This window comes from Scyliorhinus torazame, chromosome 14, assembly GCF_047496885.1.
Source record: "Scyliorhinus torazame isolate Kashiwa2021f chromosome 14, sScyTor2.1, whole genome shotgun sequence".
Classification (NCBI taxonomy): domain Eukaryota; kingdom Metazoa; phylum Chordata; class Chondrichthyes; order Carcharhiniformes; family Scyliorhinidae; genus Scyliorhinus; species Scyliorhinus torazame.
In genome coordinates, this window is record NC_092720.1 from 93,631,884 (window position 1) to 93,659,156 (window position 27,273).

The 27,273-nt window shown below is 47.4% G+C and overlaps 1 protein-coding gene across 1 annotated transcript in view; it reads right to left on the reverse strand.

Moving 5' to 3' along the window:
- Positions 1–27,273, reverse strand: part of mlf1 (myeloid leukemia factor 1) — a 150,802-nt gene that overhangs the window by 76,146 nt on the left and 47,383 nt on the right. The window contains exon 2 of the mRNA XM_072474500.1: positions 20,593–20,728. Within this exon, the coding sequence (XP_072330601.1) occupies positions 20,593–20,728 (136 nt within the window). The remainder of the gene's footprint in view (positions 1–20,592; positions 20,729–27,273) is intronic.

The window sequence follows — 27,273 nt, forward strand, 5'->3', positions numbered from 1 at the left end:
TGGCAAAATGATATATTTACACAGCTTTGTACACTGGCCCTCACCCGTATGTGCCAGTTTCCCCAACCCTTCATGTTATCTCTCGTAGATCCACCCTCCCAGGCAGTCCCCCCTTCCCCCCCCCCCCCCCAGGACGTCTCCTCCACCCACCCCACCCCCCCCTCCCCCAAAGTTGCTACTGCTGCTGACCGACCAACCTCTAACGCTCCGCGAGATAGTCTAGGAACGGTTGCCACCGCCTGTAGAAACCCTGCGCTGACCCTCTCAAGGCGAACTTAATCCTCTCCAACTTTATGAACCCAGCCATATCATTTATCTAGGCCTCCAGGCTGGGGGGCTTTGCCTCCTTCCACATTAGCAAGATCCTTCGCCGGGCTACTAGGGACGCAAAGGCCAGAATGCCGGCCTCTTTCGCCTCCTGCACTCCCAGTTCGTCCACTACTCCAAATATTGCTAGCCCCCAGCTTGGCTTGACCCGGACTTTCACCACCTGAGATATTGCTCCCGCCACTCCTCTCCAGAACCCCTCCAGTGTCGGGCATGACCAAAACATATGGACATGGTTCGCCGGGCTCCCTGAGCACCTTCCACATCTGTCCTCTACACCAAAGAACCTACTCAACCTCGCCCCCGTCAAGTGCGCTCTGTGGACCACCTTAAATTGTATCAGGCTGAGCCTGGCACACGAGGAGGAATTAACCCTACCTAGGGCATCAGCCCACAGACCTTCCTCGATCTCCTCCCCCAGCTCCTCCTCCCATTTACCCTTCAACTCTTCTACCAGCGCTTCCCCCTCTTCTTTCAACTCCTGGTGTATTTCCGACACCTTGCCCTCCCCGGCCCATACACCCGAGATCACCCTATCTTGAACTTCTTGTGCCGGGAGCAACGGGAATTCCCTCACCTGTTGCCTCACAAAAGCCCTCACCTGCATATATCTAAAGGCATTTCCCGGGGGTAACTCAAACTTCTCCTCCAGTGCCCCTAGGCTCGCAAACGTCCCGTCGATGAACAGGTCCCCCATTCTTCCAATCCCCGCCAGATGCCAGCTCTGGAACCCCCCGTCCATCTTCCCCGGGACAAACCGGTGGGGACCACACCGATGCTCCCATTGCACCCCGGTGCCGTCTCCACTGGCCCCAGATCCTTAGCGTTACCGCCACCACCGGGCTCGTGGTATACTTTGTCTGCGAGAGCGGTAGCGGTGCCGTCACCAACGCCCCCAGGCTCGTTCCTTTACAGAACGCCGTCTCCATCCTCTTCCATGCCGCCCCCTCTCCCTCCATAACCCACTTGCGGATCATCGCCACATTTGCTGCCCAGTAGTAGCTCCCCAGGTTTGGCAGTGCCAACCCTCCTCGGTCCCTACTGCGTTCCAGGAACCCTCTCCATACTCTCGGGGTCTTATTTGCCCACACAAACCCCATAATACTCCTGCCTACTCTCTTAAAAAGGCCTTAGTGATCACGATGGGAAGGCACTGAAACACAAACAGAAACCTCGGAAGGACCACCATTTTGACCGACTGCACTCTACCCGCCAGCGAGAGCGGTAACATGTCCCATCTTTTGAAATCCTCCTCCATTTGCTCCACCAACCTCGTCAGATTCAGTTTATGTAGGGTCCCCCAACTCCTGGCTATCTGGATCCCCAGATACCGAAGGCTCCCCTCCGCCCTCCTCAGCGGTAGGTCCCCTATCCTTCTTTCTTGGTCCCCCGCCTGCAATACAAAGAGCTCACTCTTCCCTACATTGAGCTTATAGCCCGAAAACTCCCCAAACTCCCTCAGAGTCTGCATGACCTCCACCATCCCCTCCATTGGATCCGCCACGTACAGCAACAGGTCATCCGCATATAGCGACACCCGATGCTCTTCTCCCCCTTGGACCACCCCCCTCCATTTATTAGACTCCCTCAATGACATGGCCAATGGTTTGATCGCCAATGCGAACAACAGGGGGAACAGGAGGCACCCCTGCCTCGTCCCTCGGTACAGTCGAAAGTACTCCGACCTCTGCCGGTTCGTCACTACACTCGCCATCGGGGCTCTGTAAAGGAGCTTAACCCAATTGATAAACCCTACCCCGAACCCAAAGCTACGCAGCACCTCCCAGAGATACTCCCACTCTACTTGGTCAAAGGCCTTCTCCGCATCCATAGCTGCCACTATCTCCGCCTCTCCCTCTTCCGATGGCATCATTATCACGTTTAAGAGCCGCCGCACATTGGTGTTTAGTTGCCTGCCCTTTACAAATCCCGTCTGGTCCTCGTGGATTACCCCCGGGATCCTCGTGGCCAGCACTTTTGCCAGCAACTTTGCATCCACATTGAGGAGCGAGATCGACCTGTACGATCCACATTGCAGTGGGTCCTTGTCCTGCTTTCGGATCAAAGAAATTGTCGCTTCCGACATTGTCGGGGGCAGGGTCCCCTCCTCTCTTGCCTCATTCAAGGTCCTCACCAGTAGCGGGGCTAACAGGTCTGCGTACATCCTGTAGAACTCCACCGAGAATCCGTCCGGTCCCGGGGCCTTCCCCGCCTGCATGCTCCCCAAACCCTTGCTCAGCCCCTCCAACCCAATTGATGCCCCCAAACCAGCCACCTCTTGCTCCTCCACCCTCGGGAATCTCAGCTGATCTAGGAATCGTCTCATCCCCTCTTCCCCCGCTGGGGGCTGGGATCTGTACAGCTCTTCATAAAAGGCCTTGAATACCTCGTTTATTTTCGTCGCACTCCGAACCGTGGCTCCCCTTCCATCTTTGACTCCCCCTACTTCCCTCGCTGCCATCCTCTTACGGAGCTGGTGTGCCAGCATCCGACTAGCCTTTTCCCCATACTCGTAGGTTGCCCCCTGCGCTTTCCTCCACTGTGCCTCCGCCTTCCCTGTGGTCAACAGGTCAAACTCCGTCTGGAGCCGTCGTCTTTCCCCAAGTAATCTTTCCTCCGGGGCCTCTGCGTATCTCCTGTCCACTCTCAAAATCTCCCCCACTAACCTCTCCCTTTCCATACCCTCTGTCTTCTCCCTATGAGCCCTAATGGAAATTAGCTCTCCCCTGATCACCGCCTTCAACGCCTCCCATACCAACCCCACCCGCACCTCCCCGTTGTCGTTGGCCTCCAAGTAGCTTTCGATACACCCCCTCACCTTCCCACACACCACCTCGTCCGCCAGCAGTCCCACGTCCAGCCGCCACAACGGGCGTTGGTCCCTCTCCTTTCCCAGCTCCAGTTCCACCCAGTGCGGGGCATGGTCCGAAACGGCTATAGCCGAATACTCCGTCCCCTCCACCCTCGGGATGAGCGCCCTACCCAGAACAAAGAAATCTATCCGGGAGTAGGCTTTGTGTACATGGGAGAAGAAAGAAAATTCCCTGGCCTGCGGCCTTGCAAACCGCCATGGGTCCACTCCCCCCATCTGATCCATAAACCCCCTAAGTACCTTGGCTGCCGCCGGCCTCTTTCCAGTCCTTGATTTGGAGCGGTCCAGTGCTGGATTCAACACTGTATTGAAGTCCCCTCCCATGATCAGGCCTCCTATCTCCAGGTCTGGAATGCGCCCCAACATGCGCTTCATGAATCCTGCATCATCCCAGTTCGGGGCGTATACGTGTACCAACACCACCCACGTCCCTTGCAGCCTAGCGCTCACCATTACATATCGCCCTCCATTGTCCGCTACAATAGTCTTGGCCTCAAATGACACCCGCTTTCCCACCAATATTGCCACCCCTCTATTCTTCGCGTCCAGTCCCGAGTGGAATACCTGTCCTACCCATCCCTTTCTTAGACTGACCTGGTCTGCCACCTTCAGGTGTGTCTCTTGGAGCATGGCCACGTCCGCCTTCAGTCCCTTTAAGTGCGCGAACACTCGAGCCCTCTTCACCGGCCCATTCAGGCCCCTCACGTTCCACGTTATCAGCCGGATTGGAGGGGCTCTCACCCCCCCCCCCCCACGCCCCGCCGACTAGCCATCTCCTTTTCTGGGCCAGTCCCACGTCCACGCCTCCCTCACCCTCCAGTCCCCCAGAGGGGGGGACCCCCGTCCCGACCACCTCTTCTGTGTCCCATTCCCTTTCGGCCAGTGCAGCAGCAACCCTTCCCCCCCCCCCCCCCACTTCCCCCCCGCTAGACCCCTGTCTAGCTTTTTTGCTCCCCCCATGTCACTCCCGTAAGTCAGCTGACGCCTGCTGACCCCGGCTTCCCCCGCCGTCCCATTGACCTCCCCGCGTGGGAGTCTCCCAATCCATATGTATTCCTTCATTCCCCTTCCCGCCTTTCCAAAGCCTGCTCCGCCCCCTCTGGCGCAGCTCCTGTCGTGGCCTTGTCACTCTCCCCCAGCCCATGTAACATTTCCTCGTGTGAGTGACCCCCTATATACAACAACCATCACACATCGAACCCCAAAACATCCCCCCCACCCTCACAAACCCTCAGTTAGAGTCCAACTTTTCGGATTGTACAAAGGTCCACGCCTCTTCAGGCGTTTCGAAGTAATAGTGTTAGCCCTTGTATGTGACCCACAGTCGCGCTGGCTGCAGCATTCCGAATTTCACTTCTTTCCGGTATAACACCGCTTTGGCCCGGTTGAAACCCGCTCTCCGCTTTGCAACCTCCATGCTCCAGTCCGGGTATATTCGGATCTCTGCATCGTCCCACTTACTGCTCCGCTCCTTCTTGGTCCATCTCAGGACCCACTCTCTGTCTGTGAACCGGTGGAACCTCACCACCATCGCCTTTGGCGGCTCATTTGCCTGGGGCTTCTTCGCCAGCACCCGATGTGCCCCGTCCAACTCCAGCGGCCTCGAAGGGGCCTTCGTGCCCATCATCGCCTCGAGCATCGTGCTCGCGTATGCCCCGGCATCAGCCCCCTCCACTCCCTCAGGGAGACCCAGGATTCGCAGATTCTTTCTCCTCGACCTGTTCTCCAGGTCTTCGAGTCTTCCCGCCCACCTCTTGTGTAGCGCCTCGTTCTACTCCACTCTCACCGCCAGGCCCACGAGCTCGTCCTCGTTCTGACTGACTCTTTTCTGTACCTCCTGGATCTTAGCTTCGTGGGCCTTCTGGGTGATCCCGAGGCCTTCAATTGCCGAAAGCATAGGCGCCAACATCTCCTTGCGCATCGCCTCGCGCTGCTCCTCGAAGCAGCGCTTGATGAACTCCTGCAGCTCCCCTTTGTCCCTGGCCGCCGCCATTTTGTATTCTTTCCCTCGCTTCTCCCGTTGCTCCAGTGCCGCTCCTTTGGCCGTTACACTTTTGGTCCGTTTCATAGAAGTTGGAGGGGGACCTCTCTCTTCCCTTCCCCACGGGCTGCGTCAAAAAAAAGTTCCGTTGGGGCTCCTCTAACGAGCCCGAAAGTCCGTGGTAGCGGGAGCTGCCGAATCGTGCGGCTTAGCTCCGCATAGCCGCAACCGGAAGTCGAGAGGGAATCCTTTTGGCAGTGTTCGCTTCACCAGTCTGCCCCAAAACGTCTATGGAAACTCCTGAAAAAGGTCTGAGAGTCAGTTCGAGACGGGAGCTGCCGAATGCGCGACCTACTCCTCCATGGCCGCCACCGGAAGCCTCGTCCCTGCTTCTTCAATGGCCTTGGTAGATCTTTTCACAGTTGTTCCCTCTGCTGCTAGAATTCACCTTTGATAGAGTCAAGTCAGATTGCAGCTTTAAGCTTGCCCTTCCCCCGCCTGCATGCTGGAAGAGGCCTTTGTCTATTGCTGCAGCTCAAGCCAAATCTTTTACTCTTTCTGCCGGGTCTGGTAGCCAAAAGACATAACATTCCTGGGGGTCACTGTCAGGGGAATGCTGCAGTCTTCTTCCCACACCGGGAAATGTCAAACAAATGCCGTGGGGGCCCTGTAAAAGAGCCCAAAAGTCCGTTCCAAGCGGAAGCTACCGAATATGCGACCTAGCTCTGCATAGCCGCACCCGGAAGTCTGGCTTATCTTGTTTTAACGGGCCTGTCTTCCCAGTATTTTTTCTTAAGCCACCAACAGTGCGACTCTGTGTGTCCAACTTTATTACAATAAGGGACTTCCGGGTGCGGCTATGCAGAGCTAGGTCGCATATTCGGCAGCTCCTGCTTGGAACGGACTTTTGGGCTCTTTTACAGGGCCCCCACGGCATTTGTTTGACATTTCCCGGTGTGGGAAGAAGGCTGCAATATTCCCCCGACAGTGTCCCCCAGGAAGGGTATGTCTCTTGGTTGCCAGACACACGCAGAAACAGTAAAAGATTTGGCTGCAACTGCAGGATAAACAGGGCCTCTTCCAGCATGCAGGCGGGGGAAGGGCAAGCTTAAAGCTGCAAGCTGACCTGAGGGCCTGTATCAAAAGTGAATTCTAGCAGCAGAGGGAACAACTGTGAAAAGACCTCATCAAGGCCACTGAAGGGACTTCCGGTTGCGGTGATGCCTAGCTAGCCGCACGCTTCGGCGGCTCCAGCTCCGACGGACCTTCGGGCTCTTTTAAGAGCCCCAACGGGGAATTTTTCGACGACGCAACCCGGTGTGGGGCGTGTGAGAAGGGAGTCCCCCCCAAACGAAGGAGGAAAAAACCGGCGGCGGCGTCTGCAGCGCGAGGAATTGTCGACCAAAGGGTCAGAAAGAGAGAAGTACAAGATGGCGGCGGAGAAAGCGCAGGCGACATGGGGGCCTGAGCATGAAATTGTGAGACGGTGCGTGGAGCTGAAGAGGGAGGTGCTGACCCCGTTGCTACAGGCAATTGAGGGGCTCAAGGAGACATTGAAGACCCAGGAGAGCTCCGTGTGGTGGAGCAGAAGGTGACAGATATTGAGGACGAGATCCTGGGCCTGGCGGTTAAGACACAGACGCACGAGGCACTTCATAAAAAGTGTACTGAAAGGATCGAAGCCCTAGAAAATGGAGCGCGAAGGAAGAACCTTCGGATACTGGGTCTCCCTGAGGGTGTGGAAGGAGTGGACTGTGGAGCGTACGCAAGTACGATGCTGAGCTCACTGATGGGTGCTGAGGCCCCTACGGGCCCCTTGGAGGTGGAGTGGGCAAATCGGATTCCGGCGAGAAGACCAAAAGCGGGAGAACCACCCAGGGCGATAATCGTGCGATTTTACCGCCTTAAGGATAGAGAAGAGGTCCTGAGATGGGCAAAAAAGGTGCGGAGTAGCAGATGGGAGAATGCAGTGGTACGGGTATACCAGGATTGGAGTGCGGAGGTGGCGAGATGGAGGGCGAGCTTCAACCGAGCCAAAGAGGTGTTGCATAAAAGTAAGGTGAAGTTTGGGATGCTGCAGCCGGCAAGACTATGGGTCACGTATCAGGAGAGACACCATTATTTCGAGACGGCGGAGGAAGCATGGACCTTCATCAAAGAAGAGAAATTGGATCGGAACTGAGGGACTGATGCTGCAGGAAATGTTATTGTTAATGTTACGGTGGAAGTTAATTGAGAAGTAAACAGGGAAGGGGGGAGACATTGGGGAAATGTGGGCGCCGGTGAGGGGGGAAAGACGGGACATAGTTGGAGAATGGGGAAGGGGAGGGGGAGGGGAAAGGGAGCTGCGCCATAAGAGGCGGGTCAGGTAAAGGGATGTTCCCGCACCAGAAAGAATAAGGCGGGAAGACAGGCGCAAGGCGGATGGGAGTTCCCCACATGGGGGGGGGTCGAGGAGTGAGCAGGAGTAGCCGGGGTCAGTTGAAGTCAGCTGACTTACGGAAGTAATATGGGGGGAGCAATCATGCTAGAAAGAGATCTAGCGGGGAGGGGGGGAGGGAGGGGGAGGGGGGGGGGGACAACTGGGTTGCTGCTGCGGAAATCCAAAAGGAAATGGCTAAAGAGTGGGTGGGCGGGGATGGTGTGCGACGCTGGGGGAGCGAGCGGGAGCGCGGAGGCGGGATATGGGACTGGCCTAGAGAAGGTAATGGCTAGTCGACACGGGAGGGGGGCAGGTAGCCCCCTAGTGAGGCTGATCACGTGGAACGTGAGAGGCCTGAACGGACCGATAAAAAGGGCCAGAGTGCTCGCGCATTTGAAAGGATTAAGGGCAGACGTGGTTATGCTCCAAGAGACGCACCTAAAGGTGGCGGACCAAGTTAGGCTAAGGAAAGGATGGGTGGGACAGGTGTTCCACTCAGGACTGGAAGCAAAGAATAGAGGGGTGGCCATTTTGGTGGGGAAACAGGTCGCATTTGAAGCAAAGAACATCGTAGCAGATAGCGGAGGTAGATATGTAATGGTGAGTGGCAGGCTGGAGGGAATGGAGGTCGTGTTGGTTAACGTGTATGCCCCAAACTGGGACGATGCGGGATTTATGAGACGGATGCTGGGGCGTATACCGGACCTGGAGGTAGGAAACTTGATTTTAGGAGGGGACTTTAATACGGTGCTGGACCCGGGGCTAGATAGATCCAGCTCAAGGACCGGAAGAAGGCCGGCAGCGGCCAAGGTACTTAAGGGGTTTATGGACCAAATGGGGGGAGTGGATCCATGGCGATTTCTTAGACCTAGGGCTAGGGAGTTTTCCTTCTTCTCCCATGTCCATAAAGTGTACTCCCGGATAGATTTTTTTGTTTTGGGAAGGTCGTTGATCTCTAGGGTGGAAGAAGCTGAGTACTCAGCCATAGCGGTTTCGGATCATGCCCCACATTGGGTGGACCTGGAATTAGGAGAGGAAAGGGAGCAGAGAACACTCTGGCGATTAGATGTGGGACTGATGGCGGATGAGGGAGTGTGTGCAAGAGTGCGGGGGTGTATTGAGAGATATCTGGAGGTCAATGACGACGGCGAGGTCCCTGTGGGAGTGGTATGGGAAGCACTAAAAGCGGTGGTCAGAGGAGAGCTGATCTCCATTGGGGTCCACAAAAGGAAAACAGAGGCCAAGGAAAGGGAAAGGTTACTGGGGGAGATTTTAAGGGTGGATAGGGAATTTGCAGAGACCCCGGAGGAGGAATTGTACAGGGAGAGGAGACGACTCCAGACGGAATTTGACCTTCTGACCACCAGAAAGGCGGAGGTACTGTGGAGGAAGGCACAGGGGAGGAGGTATGAATATGGGGAAAAGGCGAGTCGCCTGTTGGCTCATCAATTGCGAAAGAGGGCAGCAGCGAGGGAGATAGGAGGAATTAGAGACGAAAGGAGAGACACGGTGCGAAGGGCAGGAAAGATAAATGAGGTGTTCAAGACCTTCTATGAGGAACTGTATAGGTCTCAACCCCCAGAGGGAGAGGAGGGGATGCGGCAGTTCCTGGACCAATTGAGGTTCCCGAAAGTGGAGGAGCGGGGGGTGGTAGGCCTGGGGGCACCGATTGGGGTGGACGAGGTTATTAAGGGACTGGGAAGCATGCAAGCAGGGAAGGCCCCAGGACCAGATGGGTTCCCGGTGGAGTATTACAGAAAATATGTGGACTTGTTGGCCCCGTTGATGGTGAGGACGTTCAATGAGGCCAGGAAAGGGGGGACTCTACCCCCGACGATGTCGGAGGCGACGATATCGTTAATTTTGAAGAGGGATAAAGATCCGTTGCAGTGCGGGTCCTATAGACCCATTTCATTGTTGAACGTGGACGCCAAATTGTTGGCAAAGGTACTGGCATCGAGGATAGAGGACTGTGTCCCGGGGGTGGTGCACGAAGACCAGACAGGGTTCGTAAAAGGGAGACAACTGAATGTTAACGTGCGACGACTATTAGGGGTGATAATGATGCCCCCAGTGGAGGGGGAGGCAGAGATAGTGGCGGCAATGGACGCAGAGAAGGCATTTGATAGGGTGGAGTGGGAGTATTTATGGGACGTGTTAAGGAGGTTTGGGTTTGGGAACGGGTTTATTAGCTGGGTTAGACTTCTTTATGGGGCTCCAACGGCAAGCGTAGTTACAGGTCGACATAGATCGGAGTATTTCCGACTATATAGGGGAACAAGACAGGGATGCCCGCTGTCTCCATTGTTGTTCGCGTTGGCAATTGAACCTCTGGCCATGGCGTTGAGAGACTCCAGGAAATAGAGAGGGGTGATTAGAGGGGGAGAAGAACACCGAGTCTCGTTATATGCGGATGACCTATTGTTATACGTGTCGGACCCAGCGGGGGGAATGATAGAGGTTATGCGAATTTTGAGGGGGTTCGGGGATTTCTCGGGGTATAGGCTAAACTTGGGGAAGAGTGAATTATTTGTGATACATCCAGGGGACCAGAGTAGAGAGATAGAAGGCTTGCCTCTAAGGAAAGTGGAAAGAAACTTCCGATACCTGGGGATTCAGATCGCTAGGAGCTGGGGAACCTTGCACAGACTTAATCTGACACGGTTGGTAGAACAAATGAAGGAGGACTTCAAGAGGTGGGACATGCAGCCTCTATCGCTGGCGGGCAGGGTGCAAGCAATTAAGATGATGGTCCTCCCGAGGTTCTTATTTGTATTTCAGTGTCTCCCTATACTAATCACTAAGACCTTTTTTAATAAAATAGACAGGAGTATCACGAGCTTCGTGTGGGCAGGGAAAGTTCCGAGAGTAAGGAGGGGGTTCCTTCAGCGTAGTAGGGACAGAGGAGGATTGGCACTACCGAACTTGGGCGATTACTATTGGGCCGCCAATGTGGCAATGATACGTAAATGGATGATGGAGGGTGAGGGAGCGGCGTGGGAAAGACTGGAGAGAAAGCCCTGTAAAGGGACGAGTTTAGAGGCGCTGGTGACGGCGCCGCTACCGATCTCACCTAAAAAGTTTACCACGAACCCGGTGGTGGCGGCAACATTGAATATCTGGGGACAGTGGAGGCGACAGAGAGGGGTGCGGGGAGCCCTGGTGGGGTCCCCAATCAGGAACAACCATAGGTTCGCCCCAGGAAGAATGGATGGAGGATTTCAGAGCTGGTTCCAGTTGGGAATTAGGAGGGTGGGAGATTTATTTATAGATGGGACTTTTGCGAGCTTGGGAGCATTGGAGGAAAAGTATAAGTTGCCCCGGGGAAATTTCTTGAGATATATGCAGGTGAGGGCATTTACTAGACAACAGGTGAGGGAATTTCCGTTGCTCCCGACACAGGGGATACAGGACAGGGTGCTTTCAGGGGTGTGGGTCGGAGAGGGCAAGGTGTCAGAGATTTACCGAGAGATGAGGGAAGAGGGGGAGGAGTCGGTGGGCGAACTAAAAGGAAAGTGGGAAGAAGAACTAGGGGAGGAGATAGAGGAGGGTATGTGGGCTGATGCCCTAAGCAGGGTAAATTCCTCTTCCTCATGCGCCAGGCTTAGCCTGATTCAATTTAAGGTGCTACATAGAGCACACATAACGGGAGCAAGATTGAGCAGGTTCTTTGGAGTGGAGGACAAATGTGGGAGGTGTGGCGGGAGCCCGGCAAACCACGCACATATGTTTTGGGCATGCCCGGCACTGGAAGGGTATTGGAAGGGAGTGACGGGAGTGATTTCGCGGGTGGTGAAGGCCCGGGTCAAACCAGGCTGGGGGTTAGCTCTATTTGGAGTTGCGGAAGAGCCGGGAGTGCAGGAGGCGAAAGAGGCCGACGTTGTGACCTTTGCGTCCCTAGTAGCCCGGCGCAGGATCCTACTCATGTGGAAGGAGGCGAAACCCCCCGGACTGGAGGCCTGGGTAAATGATATGGCGGGGTTCATTAAACTGGAGCAGATAAAGTTTGCCCTGAGAGGATCGGCTCAAGGGTTCACCAGGCGGTGGCAGCCATTTCTCGACTACCTAGGGGAACGTTAGAGGGAAGACAGATGACCAGCAGCAGCAACCCAGGGGGAGGGGGGGGAAGGGGGGGGGGGGGTTAGTTTAGGTCAAAGATAAAGGGGTTTTGTTACTTGTGTATTGTTTAAAATTTCTGTATTGTTATTGTTGCGTTTGCTTTGTAAGAGGGGAAAAATTGTTGTTTGGGAAAAAAATTTCAATAAAACATTTATAAAAAAAACTTTATTACAATAAAAACATTAAGTTTTCTTATCTCTCTTCCATTACCATAGGTTTCCTTTATAACTTGAGGCAAATTCCCTTTAATATCTCCAACTAGACCTCCTTTGCCTTGACCACCTGTGGATTTCTCATTTCTTTAGTTTCTTTCATTCAGACCAAAATTGATGTCGAAAACCAAACCTTGATTTATGAACCAATTCGAAATCATCTGCCATTTCAACTGCCAGTCCAGCAGTTTAACCCTTTGCTCTTCCTTGAGTTTGCACTGCTACAGGAAGTAAGTTCTTAAATTCCTCCAAAATAAACATTTCTCTATGAACTTCATACATTTGGTCCATTTTTAATGCTCTTACCCACCTATCAAAATTGTCTTGTTTGATTCTTTCAAATTCTATATACCTGATTATTTCTTGAAATTTCTAAACTTCTGTCTGTAGCCTTCTGGCACTTAGCTCATCATAACCTCCAGATATCTCCTCTGATATTGACGCAAACACTTCACTAGTTATACCTACCAACTTTGTTTGAATCAACAATGTCCACATGGTCTTTGGTCATTTCAATTGCTTAGCCACTTTCTCAAGTGGGATAAAAAAGGCTTCCCCATCTTTCTTGTCAAACTGTGGCAGTGCTCGAATATATTTAAACATATCCCACTACGCTTTAGACAAGCTGGGAATTCTCCTTCCCTTACACTTTCCTCAACTTCTACCTTTATCTCCAACATTTAAAGTTGATATTCTCGCTTCCTTTCCAACTCCCTCTACTTCATTTCCATTTTGTGAAGTTCAATTTTTCTGCCTTTGCTCTTTCCTCTTAGAATCATAGAATCCCTGGGGTGGCACAGTGGCGCAATGCTTAGCACTGCTGCCTACGGCGCTGGGGATCCGGTTTCAAACCTGGCCCCGGGTCACTGTCTGTGTGGAGGTTGCACATTCTCCCTGTGTCTGCGTGGGTTTCACTCCCACAACCCAAAGATGTGCAGGTTAGGTGGATTAGCCACGCTAATTGGAAAAAAAAATAATTGGGTACTCTAAATATATTTTTAAAAAAGAAAAGAAAAATCAAAGAATCCCTCCAGTGCAGGAGGCCATTTGGCCCATCAAGGATGCCATTGCCACTCTCTTTTTCTTCTGCCATTACCTTTCCCTCTCTTTTTCCTTTAATCAAGCTGTTTCATTTGTAATTGAAGTTCAGCCAATTCCAATGCTTCAGGTGTGTTTCTGGCAAATGTAAATATTGAGCTATTGTTGTAATTATCTCTACTTTCCTCACCCCTCCAGGTAAAGTAAACTGCAGCTTGTTTGCCTAATCCAAAAGCTTTGTTTTAACCAGTTTGAGTGACCTCTTCCATATTCAGGAAATTTTTAGTCACAGAAAGAGCCATTTTACACGTCACTCCCTATTTAAAATAACCAAATTCAACACCTGAAAGAAAGCACCAATTCCTGACACAGTTTTTAAATTCAATTCAAAACAAACTAGGAATTATACTATTTAATCCTGGCAAGAACCCCCAATTTTTGTTCTGGTACCTGAACCAGACCCAACTTACATTAGGAAAACGGACCAGACCCCAACAATTTTTATATTTGCAAACTGTGAGGAAAGGTTACTTCTCTCCATGAGTATTCTACTGACTATTCAGGATTTTTTATATTAAAACAAACTTTATTATTAACACCGGATTAAACCCATTAACATCCAAGAAAAAAACAAATATTTAACAGTTAAACAGATTGAAAAAAATAAAAGATCTTTGAGCTTACTTTCCCATCTACTTCTAAAACTTTCAATTATGCAAATTCCACATGCATAGGTCAAATGCAACCTATTAATATAGTTAGCACTCAGTGGCTTGAAGTCCTTAGGATAGGAGATTTCAGAAATGAGGTAACCAGAACAGAACACGGTAGCATAGTGGTTAGCACAATCGCTTCACAGCTCCAGGGTCCCAGGTTCGATTCCCGGCTCGGGTCACTGTCTGTGCGGAGTCTGCACGTTCTCCCAGTGTGTGCGTGGGTTTCCTCCGGGTGCTCCGGTTTCCTCCCACAGTCCAAAGATGTGCAGGTTAGGTGAATTGGCCACGATAAATTGCCCTTAGTGTCCAAAATTGCCCTTAGTGCCGGGTGGGGTTACTGGGTTATGGGGATAGGGTGGAGGTGTTGACCTTGGGTAGGGTGCTCTTTCCAAAGAGCCGGTGCAGACTCGATGGGCCGAATGGCCTCCTTCTGCACTGTAAATTCTATGATCTATGATCTATGAACACTTGAAATGGAACTAAAAACAACAGACACAGGATCGGGCTGAAAAACGAAACTAAAAATAGACCCAGCCCCTCGCATGAATAACAAAACAGCCTGTCTAGCTGTTAACCCCTTAATCACAGCTTTAGCAGACATATAATCTGGATACCATAACCTAAATTCTTTCAGTAACATGACTGCAACATACATATAATACAATATATATAAAAAATTCTTACATTCAGCACAGCTCAGAGAAGGAAGAAACTAGATTCAAGTTCCGTTCAGTTTAGTGAGTCCCCCTGAGAACTTAAGAACATAAGAACTAGGAGCAGGAGTAGGCCATCTGGCCCTTCGCGCCTGCTCCGCCATTCAATGCGATCATGGCTGATCTTTTGTGGACTCAGCTCCACTTTCCGGCCTGAACACCATAACCCTTAATCCCTTTATTCTTCAAAAAACTATCTATCTTTATCTTAAAAACATTTAATGAAGGAGCCTCTACTGCTTCACTGGGCAAGGAATTCCATAGATTCACAACCCCTTGGGTGAAGAAGTTCCTCCTAAACTCAGTCCTAAATCTACTTCCCCTTATTTTGAGGCTATGCCCCCTAGTTCTGCTTTCACCCGCCAGTGGAAACAACCTGCCAGCATCTATCCTATCTATTCCCTTCATAATCTTCTATGTTTCTATAAGATCCCCCCTCATCCTTCTAAATTCCAACGAGTACAGTCCCAGTCTACTCAACCTCTCCTCCTAATTCAACCCCTTCAGCTCTGGGAATAACCTAGTGAATCTCCTCTGCACACCCTCCAGTGCCAGTACGTCCTTTCTCAAGTAAGGAGACCAAATCTGAACACAATACTCCAGATGTGGCCTCACTAACACCTTATACAATTGCACCATAACCTCCCTAGTCGTAAACTCCATCCCTCTAGCAATGAATGACAAAATTCCATTTGCCTTCTTAATCACCTTTGCACCTGTAAACCAACTTTTTGCGACTCCTGTACTAGCACACCCAGGTCTCTCTGCAAAGCAGCATGTTTTAATATTTTATCATTTAAATAATAATCCCTTTTGCTGTTATTCCTACCAAAATGGATAACCTCACATTTGTCAACATTATATTCCATCTGCCAGACCCTAGCCCATTCACTTAGCCTATCCAAATCCCTCTGAAGACTTCCAGTATCCTTTGCACTTTTTGCTTTACCACCCATCTTAGTGTCGTCTGCAAATTTGGACACATTGCCCTTGGTCCCCAACTCCAAATCATCTATGTAAATTGTGAACAATTGTGGGCCCAATACTGATCCTGAGGGACACCACTAGCTACTGATTGCCAACCAGAGAAACACCCAGTAATCCCCACTCTTTGCTTTCTATTAATTAACCAATCCTCTATCCATGCTACTACTTTCCCCTTAATGCCATGCATCTTTATCTTATGCAGCAACCTTTTGTGTGGCACTTTGTCAAAGGCTTTCTGGAAATCCCGATATACCACATCCATTGGCTCCCCGTTATCTACCGCACTGGTAATGTCCTCAAAAAATTCCACTAAATTAGTTGGGCACGACCTGCCCTTTATGCACCCATGCTGTGTCTGCCCAATGGGACAATTTCCATCCAGATGCCTCGCTATTTCTTCCTCGATGATAGATTCCAGCATCTTCCCTACTACTAAAGTTAAGCACACTGGCCTATAATTACCCACTTTCTGCCTACCTCCTTTTTTTAAACAGCGGTGTCACGTTTGCTAATTTCCAATCTGCCAGGACCACCCCAGAGTAGAGTGAATTTTGGTAAATTATCACTAGTGCATTTGCAATTCCCCATGCCAGCTCTTTAGCACTCTGGGATGCATTCCATCAGGGCCAGGAGACTTGTCTACCTTTAGCCCCATTAGCTTGCCCATCACTACCTTCTTAGTGATAATAATCCTCTCAAGGTCCTCACCTGTCATAACCTCATTTCTATCAGTCACTGGCATGTTATTTGTGTCTTCCACTGTGAAGACCAACCCAAAAAACCTGTTCAGTTCATCAGCCATATCCTCATCTCCCATTATTAAATCTCCCTTCTCATCCTCTGAAGGACCAATATTTACCTTGGCCACTCTTTTTTGTTTTATATATTTATAGAAACTTTTACGATCTGTTTTTATATTCTGAGCAAGTTTACTCTCATAATCTATCTTACTCTTCTTTATAGCTTTTTTAGTAGCTTTCTGTTGCCCCTTAAAGATTTCCCAGTCCTCTAGTCTCCCACGAATTTTGCCATTTTGTATGCTTTTTCCTTCAATTTGATACTCTCCCTTATTTCTTTAGATATCCACGGTCGATTTTCCCTCTTTCTACCGTCCTTCCTTTTTGTTGGTATAAACCTTTGCTGAGCACCGTGAAAAATCGCTTGGAAAGTTCTCCACTGTTCCTCAACTATTTCACCATAAAGTCTTTGCTCCCAGTCTACCTTAGCTAGTGCTTCGCTCATCCCATTGTAATCTCCGTTGTTTCAGCACAAAACACTAGTGTATGATTTTACCTTCTCACCCTCCATCTGTATTTTAAATTCCACCATATTGTGATCGCTCGTTCCGAGAGGAACTTGGTTCATTATTTAACGAATTTCAGGTTAGGGGATAGGTGCATGTATAAAATTAAGTGCCGTAATCAAAACAAGTGAATAGAAGCATTCCTCCTTTCAGAAAAAAACAACAGGATGATATTCTTCGGCAAGGCACAGGAGGCCAAATCACTGAGTGTCTTGAAGACAGAGATAGATAGGTTCTTGATTAATAAGGGGATCAGGGGTTATGGGGAGAAGGCAGGAGAATGGGGATGAGAAAATATCAGCCATGATCGAATGGCGGAGCAGACACGATGGGCCAAGTGGCCTAATCCTGTTCCTATGTCTTATGGTCTTAGGACAGTTGCCATCTGATTAGCCTTTAAGCAGACTGAGTTTCTCTTCCATTATTGTCACTTGTTTTGGTCAAATAAATAATGAAGAGGACGAGTTTTATACATTATATCAGAGTTATTTTTAAAGATCTAGTCATATGTTTTGATCATCTTCAAAGAAAGGGTTAAAACTTTCAGTTTGATTGAAAGGCACACAAGCTGCTAGCTGTGAAGAAACACCCAATGGCACAAACTGCCAGTCGTTAGTGCTCAAGATGGGACACCACAGGTGTTAGCTCTCAAGGACTGCAATGACAATGTGGGATCTTTTATCATTTTTCTGATGCCAAATTGACTGGAGATAACGGAAGGAAAGCTTAGGATCACATAGAGTTGTTTGTCGATTAGAGCATCCAAATCTTGACAGAAACCAATAAACAGCAGGGGTACCCGACAGAGGAGCTTCATTGAAATGCGCAAGCCAGATAACGTATACCTAATATAAATAATTGTAATAATAATAATATTCATTAGTGTCACAAGTAGGCTTACATTAACACTGCAATGAAGTTACTGAATAAGTCCCCTAGTCGCCACACCCCGGCGTCTGTTCGGGTACACTGAGGAAGAATTCAGAATGTCCAATTCACTGAACAAGCATGTCTTTCGGGACTTGTGGGAGGAAACCGGAGCGCCTAGAGGAAATCCACGCAGATGCTGGGAGAACGTGCAGATTCCGCATAGGCAGTGACCCAAGACGGAAATCGAATCCGGGTCCCTGGCACTGTGAAGCAACAATGCTAACCGCTGTACTACCGTGCTGCCCATATGTTGTAAGACAACATATACATCCTTTGCACTGATTTGATATTATAATCAAAGAGAAATGCACATGTTGCAATTGTCCTCATTTACTATGCATGAGGTAAACCTAATTAATAGTTGTGATTGGGCATATATAACCAACAAGAAATGTAAACCTTTGATTGGTATATGCTAATTTCTTGTAACCGAACCCAAAGGTATAGATATCTGTGTAATCCACTTTTTGGAGAACTGGAGCCCTTGCTATCACTTGAAATAAGGGCCTTATTTGAAACTCTAAACATCTCTTCCTGGTTTTCCCAAGAGTGAGAGTGAAGTGCACCATAGCCAAATAGCTGTATTTTCACCCTAACAAGTGATTACACTGTTCAGCAGATGTAGTATCAAAAGGGGGTAGGGTGCATATTTAGAGGAGGCAGTGGAATAGTGGTATCGTCAGTAAACACATTTTTATTGTATTTGGTGGGAGAAAGTAAGCTGTTAATTATAAATTAATTGGGTGTTAATTGTATTTAGATGATGGGTATAAATTGGAGGTGCATATGGCAGTGTATGAATTGTCCATTCACCACCTGGCTATCTGAGTTTTAAAATGTATGTAGCGGATTAAGTCACCAAAGAGCAGAATGTAGATAATGAGCAAAATGAAGAGTGAATAATACATACCAAACTATGGAGGAATCAATGCCCACCAATCACTATCTCGGCTTGCATATAAGTAAAGATCACTTGTAGTAGGTGTCAATAAGGGATAAAAAGAATTCTCCAAAATTGTACCTCAGCAAGCATTTGCTTTCATGAAGCAATTCATGGGCTTTGAAATAGACAGGGATGTCATTAAACATATGTTACTTATATGCACCAGTCTGGCACCATCAAAACAATGAAGGTCATAAAACAGCAGCCTGATAGCTACATTTGGAAAAGGCCTCGAGCCTTGGACTTCCTAATATGAAGACAGCACAGAAATGGATTTTAAACATCTTTAAACTGGATCAATTTTAGCAACAACGTAATTTAATTAGAATATAGAGGATCCATTGACAAATATTTCTAACACTTCCAGGCTCACTTCCAGGCTTAACAGTTGACAGAAATCTTTGGATTCTCACTGTCTTCAGGTGAAGTCCCAGAGGACTGGAGAATAGCAAATGTTGTTTCTTTGTTTAAGAAGGGTAGCAAGGGAATCCAGGGAACTACAGGCCGGTGAGCCTTTCGCAGTGGTAGGGAAATTACTGGAGAGAATTGTTCGAGCCAGGATCTACTCCCATTTGGAAACAAGTGGACGTATTAGTGAGAGGCAGCACGGTTTTGTGAAGGGGAAGTCGTGTCTCACTAACTTGATAAGAGTTTTTCGAGGAACTCACAAAAATGATCGATGCAGGTAGGGCAGTGGATGTTGTCTATGTGGACTTCAGTAAGGCAAAACTTTGACAAGGTCCCTCATGGCAGACTGGTACAAAAGGTGTAGTCACACGGGATCAGAGATGAGCTGGCAAGTTGGATACAGAACTGGCTAGGTCATAGAAGGCAGAGAGTAGCAATGGAAGGGTGCATTTCTGATTGGAGGGCTGTGACGAGTGGTGTTCCACAGGGATCAGTGTTGGGACCTTTGCTGTTCGTAGTATATACAAATGATTTGGAGGAAAATGTAACTGGTCTGATTAGTAAGTTTGCGGACGACACAAAGGTTGGTGGAATTGCGGATAGCGATGAGGACTGTCGGAGGATACAGCAGGATTTAGATTGTCTGGAGACTTGGGCGGAAAGATGGCAGATGGAGTTCAATCCGGACAAATGTGAGATAATGCATTTTGGAAGATCTACTACAGGTAGAGAAGATACAGTGAATGGTAGAACCCGCAAGAGTATTGACAGTCAGGGAGATCTAGGTGTACAGATCCACAGGTCACTGAAAGGGGCAACACAGGTGGAGAAGGTAGTCAAGAAGGCATACGGCATGCTTGCCTTCATTGGCCAGGGCATTGAGTATAAAAATTGGCAAGTCATGTTGCAGCTGCATAAAACCTTAGTTAGGCCACACTTGGAGTATAGTGTTCAATTTTGGTCGCCACACTACCAGAAGGATGTGGAGGCTTTAGAGAGGGTGCAGAAGAGATTTACCAGGATGTTGCGTGGTATGGAGGGTATTAGCTATGAGGAGACGTTGAATACACTCGGTTTGTTCTCACTGGAACGAGGGGGGTTGAGGGGCGACCTGATAGAGGTCTACAAAATTATGAGGGGCATAGACAGAGTGGATAGTCAGAGACTTTTTCCCAGGGTAGAGGGGTCAATTACTAGGGGGCATAGGTTTAAGGTGTGAGGGGCAAGGTTTAAAGGAGATGTACGAGGCAAGTTTTTTACACAGAGGGTAGTGGCTGCCTGGAACTCGCTGCCGTAGGTGGTGGTGGAAGCAGGGACGATAGTGACGTTTAAGGGGCATCTTGACAAATACTTGAATAGGATGCGAATAGAGGGATATGGACCCCGGATGTGTAGAAGATTTTAGTTTAGACGGGCAGCATGGTTGGCGCAGGCTTGGAGAGCTGAAGGGCCTGTTCCTGTGCTATACTTTTCTTTGTTTGTTATTTTTTGTCAAATAATATTAACATGTTACATTATCATGGCAATATCAAAACAAAACATTTTTGAACAGATATTTAACATTAAAAGCATGAATTTCGCTTTCATTTCAACTAGATTATGGAAATATTCACTAGAATACCTCATTTCCTGTTGCTCGTTGACATGAGGGTCCCTGTTCACTGTTTTTGGCACTTGGCAGGAAGTCTTGTCCCATAAATGTTGGCACATTGGACATCATCTGACGGAGATGTGCATGGTGGGCACGGAAAGGTTCCCTAAAGGGGGGGGGGGGCAGTAGAAAGTGAACCATTTTAAACTATAATAACAATGTAATATTTCACGTGAGTGGTGTGCACAGCAAGTGGCAGAGGAATGCAACCGTCTACACCAGCAAGACTAAACCGGCTCATAGCGGATCAGCAGCCAATTTTTCATTGTGCGCAATCTTTCTTTCAATCACGTTCACACGGTAGTTCAAAAAACCCGTTGACGACTCTTTGCCCATTTTCAATGTCATTTTTGTTTGCTTTGCATTTAAAAATTAATGGAAAATAAAAACCAACATAGTGAAAAATCAACTGCTGATATACTATTGTGCTGCTTGTGAAGATCAATTTCACCCCCATTATTAAAAAAATAATAATTGTTATTGTCAAAAGTAGGCTTACATTAGCACCGCCTACTGTGAAAAGCCCCTCGTCACCACACTCCGGTGCCTGTTCGGGTACACTGAGGGAGAATTCAGAATGTCCAATTCACCTAACAAGCACGTCTTTCGGGACTTGTGGGAGGAAACCGGAGCTCCTGGAGGAAATCCACGCAGACATGGGGAGAAAGTGCAAACTCTGCACAGACAGTGACCCAAATCGGGAATCGAACCCTGGGACACTATCTGTTTAAAGAAGCGTACTAATATCAATAATGTGGCTGAAATTCAGTTCCACCCAATTTATTTATTGGGGGGGGGGGGGGGTATATTCAACGCGCCCTGGGGCTTGTTTCTTGGCAGCCCACCATTTGACGACGGCGACATCTTCTGGTCCTGCCTCCGGGAAACCCATGGCAGGGGTTTGGCGTCGGCGGGACCAGAAGATCCCGCTAGTACGATCTACGAACGGCTGGTAAATTCCCATCCACCACCTCCAAGATCTTGAATTTGATAAGGACCATGCCAAAATTGATCTATTCAACTTGGATTAAAGACAAAGAAAACGCTTATTGGTTTCAGAAAATTGCTAGCTTTTTTCCAAAAAACATAACCTTGTTCAAGTTGGATTTCATGAAAACATGCAAAATACTGGACTGTGCATGAGAACAGATTCTTCGGAAAGGGAGGTTTCTGTGCACAATGTAAAGCCGATATGCTATAAATATTAGATTTGAACATCTTGTTATTGTATCAGTTTACTTACCTACAAAAATCTCCACTTTTCTCCAATTCATTCCAAAGTTATCCCTATCATTTTGTGTCCAAACACCATCACAACAAGTTGCGCTTATGTAGCAACTTTAACAGAGAAAAACATTTTAAAGTTCTTCTGATTTTGGATCAAAACTCCACCCCATGTCTGTGGATGATGTTGCCAAGGGATAGTATGTAGAAGAGGATGATTAAGAGAAAGGAACCAAGGATATATTCATTCAGTACTCCTGAGATTATGCATTGGGCTGGAAACTTTTGCCATCCTTGGATAATTAAAAGTGGAAATTTGTGAACAACCAAGGAAAGGAATTGGAAGAGACTGGTGTGGTTGACAGTGCTAATCGCTGCAGAATTTCAGGAAGGGCAAGATGTATGATGCAGCATGATCCACGGTCCAATGTAATTCATGACTTTGGTTGGAGAGATTCAAACAAGGAGAGATAGTTTCAAATTTGGCAATGTTGTTAGCTTACATGGATAGAGTGCCAACGGTAGGGTTGTTAAAGAGGGAGGTGATGACCAAGGTTTAGAAATGAAGAGGAGAGTGGTTGAAGAGAAGACAATCATAGAATAATTACTGCACAGGAGGCCATTTAGCTATTGAATCGGAATCTCTACTGACTCTGAGAATAATTTAGCTAGTCTCACGCACTGTGTCCATTCTTTGGGTGCTTTTCCAAGTCCCTTTTGAAAGCTATAATTGAAACTGCCTCCACCAACCTCTCAGGCAACGCATTCCAGATCCTAATCACTCAAGTGCGTTCATAGCTTTTCCTCACATTGCCCACCACTAGTTCTTCAGTCAATCATCTTAAATCAATGTAATTTGGTACTTGGCCCTTCTGCCAATAAGAGTAATTCATCTCCATCTATACCCCTCATGATTTTGAGCATCTCTATCAAATCCCCTTGCACCTTTCTCTTCTCAATCAGCTTCTCCAGTCTATTCACATACCTTATGTTCCTTAATTCTGGAAGTGTTCTCCTAAATATTTTGTGCACCCCTGACTAAAATCTTGATATCCTTCGCAGAATTGGGCCTGATACTCCAATTGAGGCCAAATCAGTGTTTTATAAACTTCCGGCTGCGGTGTTAAGAATTGTTACAGCTCAGTAGGTCATTCAGCCCGTCAGTCTGTACCAGCTCGATGAATGAGCAATTCACCCAGTGACATTCTCCCCATAACCCTTTTCCTTATCAGATAACAGTCTAATTTTGTTTTAATGCCTCGATTGAAGTTGCCTCTACGACACCCTCAGACAGGGCATTGTAGACCTCAGCCACTCGCCGTGTGAAAACATTTTCCTGAAGTCACTTTCGCTTTTTTTGCCAATTGCTTTAAACCTGTGCTCTCTCATTCCCATCCTTTCATGAACTGCTGCTTCCTATCTACTCTGTCCAGATCCCACATGATTTTGAATCCTTCTATCAAATTTCCTCTTTGCCTACTCTTCTCCAAGGAGGGAAGGCAGTGATGTAGTTGTATAGTCACTGGACTAGTAATCCAGAGATCCAGGATAATGCTCTGAAGATCCAGATTTGAATCCTACCAAGACAGATAGTGACATTTTAATTCAATAAAAATATGGAATTAAAAATGTAATGATGTGAAATCAGTCACAAAGGAAATCCATCTGGTTCACAAATGTACTTTAGGGAAGGAAATCTGCCATCCTTCCCTAGTCAGGCCTACATGTGACTCCAGATCCACAGAAGCTTGGTTGACTCTTAATTACCCTCAGAATTGGCCTAGTAAGATACTCAGTTCTAGAGCAATTAGGGATGGGCAATATATGCTGGCACATCCCATGAATCAATTTCTAAAAAAGTCTCAACTTCTCCAATATATCTTTTTAATCCCTCTGTTTTTTATGCCTCAGAAAACTCAGCATCCTGCATGTTTCATTTCCTGCACCAGCGTCTTAAATTAATTGCAATGATTATCTGTTCCTGCACGCCCTTTAGAATGTTATCCTTTAGTTTGCTTTGCCTCTCCTCAAAATGTGTCACGTGACACTTATCTGCATTAAATTCCATCTGCACGTCTTTCTATTCACACTATGTTCTTTTGAAGTCTATCACCAACCTCTTCACACTTCACAATATTTCCACATTTTGTGTCATCTGTAAATTTTGAAATTAGGCCCAAGACTGAGTCATTAATATATGTATACACCAAACCCTTGGAAACCTCACTATAGACCATCCTCCAGTCCGAAGCCCCAATGAAATTGGCCTTCCCCCATCAAGTATTTTTACTCCAGATTGCTCCTTGTCCTTTTCCAAAGTTAATCTAAATTTTAAGATCCTATCTGATCCACATCCCTAAAAACAGGGGCTCTTCTACTTGGAGCAGGAATGTACTGGTCATGAAAATTCCCCTGAACACACTTCAGAAACACTTCTACCCTTCCATTATTATTATTATCACAGTCTAGTCAGGTAAATAGAGTCCTCCATTATCACTATTAATAATGTTAGATGTGTGCTCAATGAGTACTGCTTATATGCCTTATATCCTGATCAAAGTGGATGAGTTAATCTCAGCATTAACAGGCAGGTAACACCATCAGAACATGACAACACATTAGAGTCCCTGGCTACAGGAGATAAAAAGAATGGGTTTGAAGAAGGTTGTTGCAGATTTCAAGAGAGAAAAGAAAACAAATATACAAGTCATCTGTAGCCTCTGGAATTGGTGGGAAGAAATATTTAGTCTTTGTGTCTTCACTATAACTTTGTTTCTTCATAAATTCTCCTGAAAATACTGAATTGCACCTCCATTTCTGTAATTTTGTCTGTAATCTGGTCTCTAAACATCTTACAATCTTCTCCATACCTGTTGAGAAAAGACTATCTAGCATAATCCTACCTTCTTGTCCATAGCAGTAAAGTGACCTTCAAAAGTAAGTACCCAGCTGCTTTTTGAGAGACATGAGATTCCGCCTCGCCAATCCTTTCAGGCAATACATTTCCAGGTTCCTAACACCCTCAAAGTAAAACAAACTGTTTCCTCATCTCCTTGCTAATCCTGCTAGCAATTATATTGACACTTATGATCCCAGTCTTTTGACCCATTTGATCAAGTAAACAGGTCAGTCATCCCAGACAAATCAAATATTTTACACCTCAAACCTACTTGTTACTGCCTCAAAAAATGGAATCAAGTTATTAGGAAAAGACCTTCCCTTCACAAATCCATTCTGATTTTCCTCAATTAATCTTAGCTCTTCTAAACAGAGGTTTAACTTGTCCCACAGAACTGATTCCAATAATTTTCCCACAATTGGTTTATTACTTGGATTATCCTTTCCTAAATTTTTTAAACAACAGCATAATGTTGCAAGGCATCGAATCCTCTGGCGCAACCAATGCAGTCAGGAAGAATTGAAATATGTTGGTCAAAACCATCAAAATGTCTACCTTTGAACCTTTAATAACCTGGTGTCATTTCATCTGGGCCAGGCAATTTGTCCACTTGCAAAGGCGGCACACCTTTCAATACTTCCTCTCTTATAGCATTCATCCTATCTAATTTTTCACATTCTTCTTCCTTAATTATATCAACATTTACCCCCTCTCTGTGAAAACAGCCACAAAGTGTTCATTGCTAGCCTTACTCGCATCCTGTGCCTCCACACAGAGGTTACCTTTTAGCCCCTATAGGTACTACTCTTTCTGTAGTTAACCTGTTGTTCCTTAAGCACTCATAAAACTTCAATGGATTTTCCTTGATTTCACTTGCCATTATTTTTTTCATACCCTTTCTTTGTTTTCCTAATTTCATTACATAGTTTGTGTTCATTTAGGCTTTCTGCAATTTAAAAAAACAACTTTTTATTGATTTTCAAGTGAAGAAGGGACTAGGGAAACAGAGTAATACAGAATCATACATTCAGTTCTCCCCCCCACAAATATACACACTAAATTTTACAAAACTAAAACAGTGAAAATAAGTCGACAGCAATCAATTCCATGATGAAAGAGACAAACGGTTGCCATCTGCAAAACAAAATCTGTCGAATCTTCATTAGCTCAATGCTTTGGTTTGCTCCTCTTGCCCCTTGTGGGAGAGCGGGAACATTTCCAGTGCCTGGGACCAGCATGTGTGCAGGTAGTGTCTCCAGCTACAGCTCCTGGAAGCCTGGGTTTCGGAGTTGGAAAGGCAGCTGGGAACACTGTGGAGCATCAGTGAAGCAGAGAGTGATGTCGATACCTTGTATAGAGAGGTGGTCACACCGCAGGCTTAGACTCCACAGGCAGGAAGGAATGGGTGACCACTGGCAATGCAAGAGAGCTGTGCAGGAAGTGCAGGAATCTCCTATGGCCATTCTCCTGCAAAACAGATATACCGCTTTGGATACTGTTGAGGGGAATGCAGCAACAGCCAAATTTGTTGCACCACGGTTGGTTCTGCTTCAGTGGAGAGGAATAAAAAATATGGGAATGCAATAGTTATAGGGGATTCAATTGTAAAGGGAATAGATAAGTGTTTCTGTGGCCACAAACACGACTCCAGGATGGTATGTTGCCTCCCTGTTGCTAGGGTCAAGGATGTATCGGAGAAGTTGCAGGACATTCTGGAGGGGGATGATGAACAGCCAGTGGCCGTGGTAGACATCGGTACCAACGACATAGGGGAAAAAAAGGATGAGGTCCAAAAAGCAGAATATAGTTGAGAAGTCGGACTTCAAAGGTAGTGATCTCAGTGCCATGTGCTAGTCAGAGTAGAAATAGCAGAATATATCGGATGAATACATAGCTGAAGAGAGTGTGAGGGGGAGGGTTTCAGCTTCCTGGGGCATTGGGACCAGTACAAACTGGACGGGTTACACATGGGCAGGACTGGGACTGGGAGGAGTATTTGCTAGAGTGGTTGGAGAGGGGTTAAACAAAAATGTCAGGTGGATGGGAACCTCTGCAAGGAGTCAGAGGAGTAGGAAACAAGGACAAAAACAAAAAACAGAAAGGGGAATAAGAAACATGACAGGCAGAGAAAACAAGGGCCAGATTCAAAGAGTGCCGCAGTGAAAAATATTGGGAGGGAGACAAGTAATATTAAAAAGACAAGCTTAAAGACTTTGTGCCTTAACGCGCGGAGCCTTCGCAATAAAGCAGATGAACGAATTGCACGAATAGATGCAAACGGTATGATTATAATCGGGTCTACGGAGGCATGGCTGTAGGATGACATGGGGTATTCAGTATTTAGGAAGGACAGAAAATAAGGAAAAGGTGGTGGAGTGCCAATGCTAGTTAAAGAGGAAATTAACACAATAGTGAAGAAGGATATTAGCTTTGGCGATGTGAAATCTGAATGGGGTAAAAAACATTAGTGGCCGTCGTATATAAACCCCAAACTTCAGAGGTGATGTTGGGAATGGCATTAAACAGGA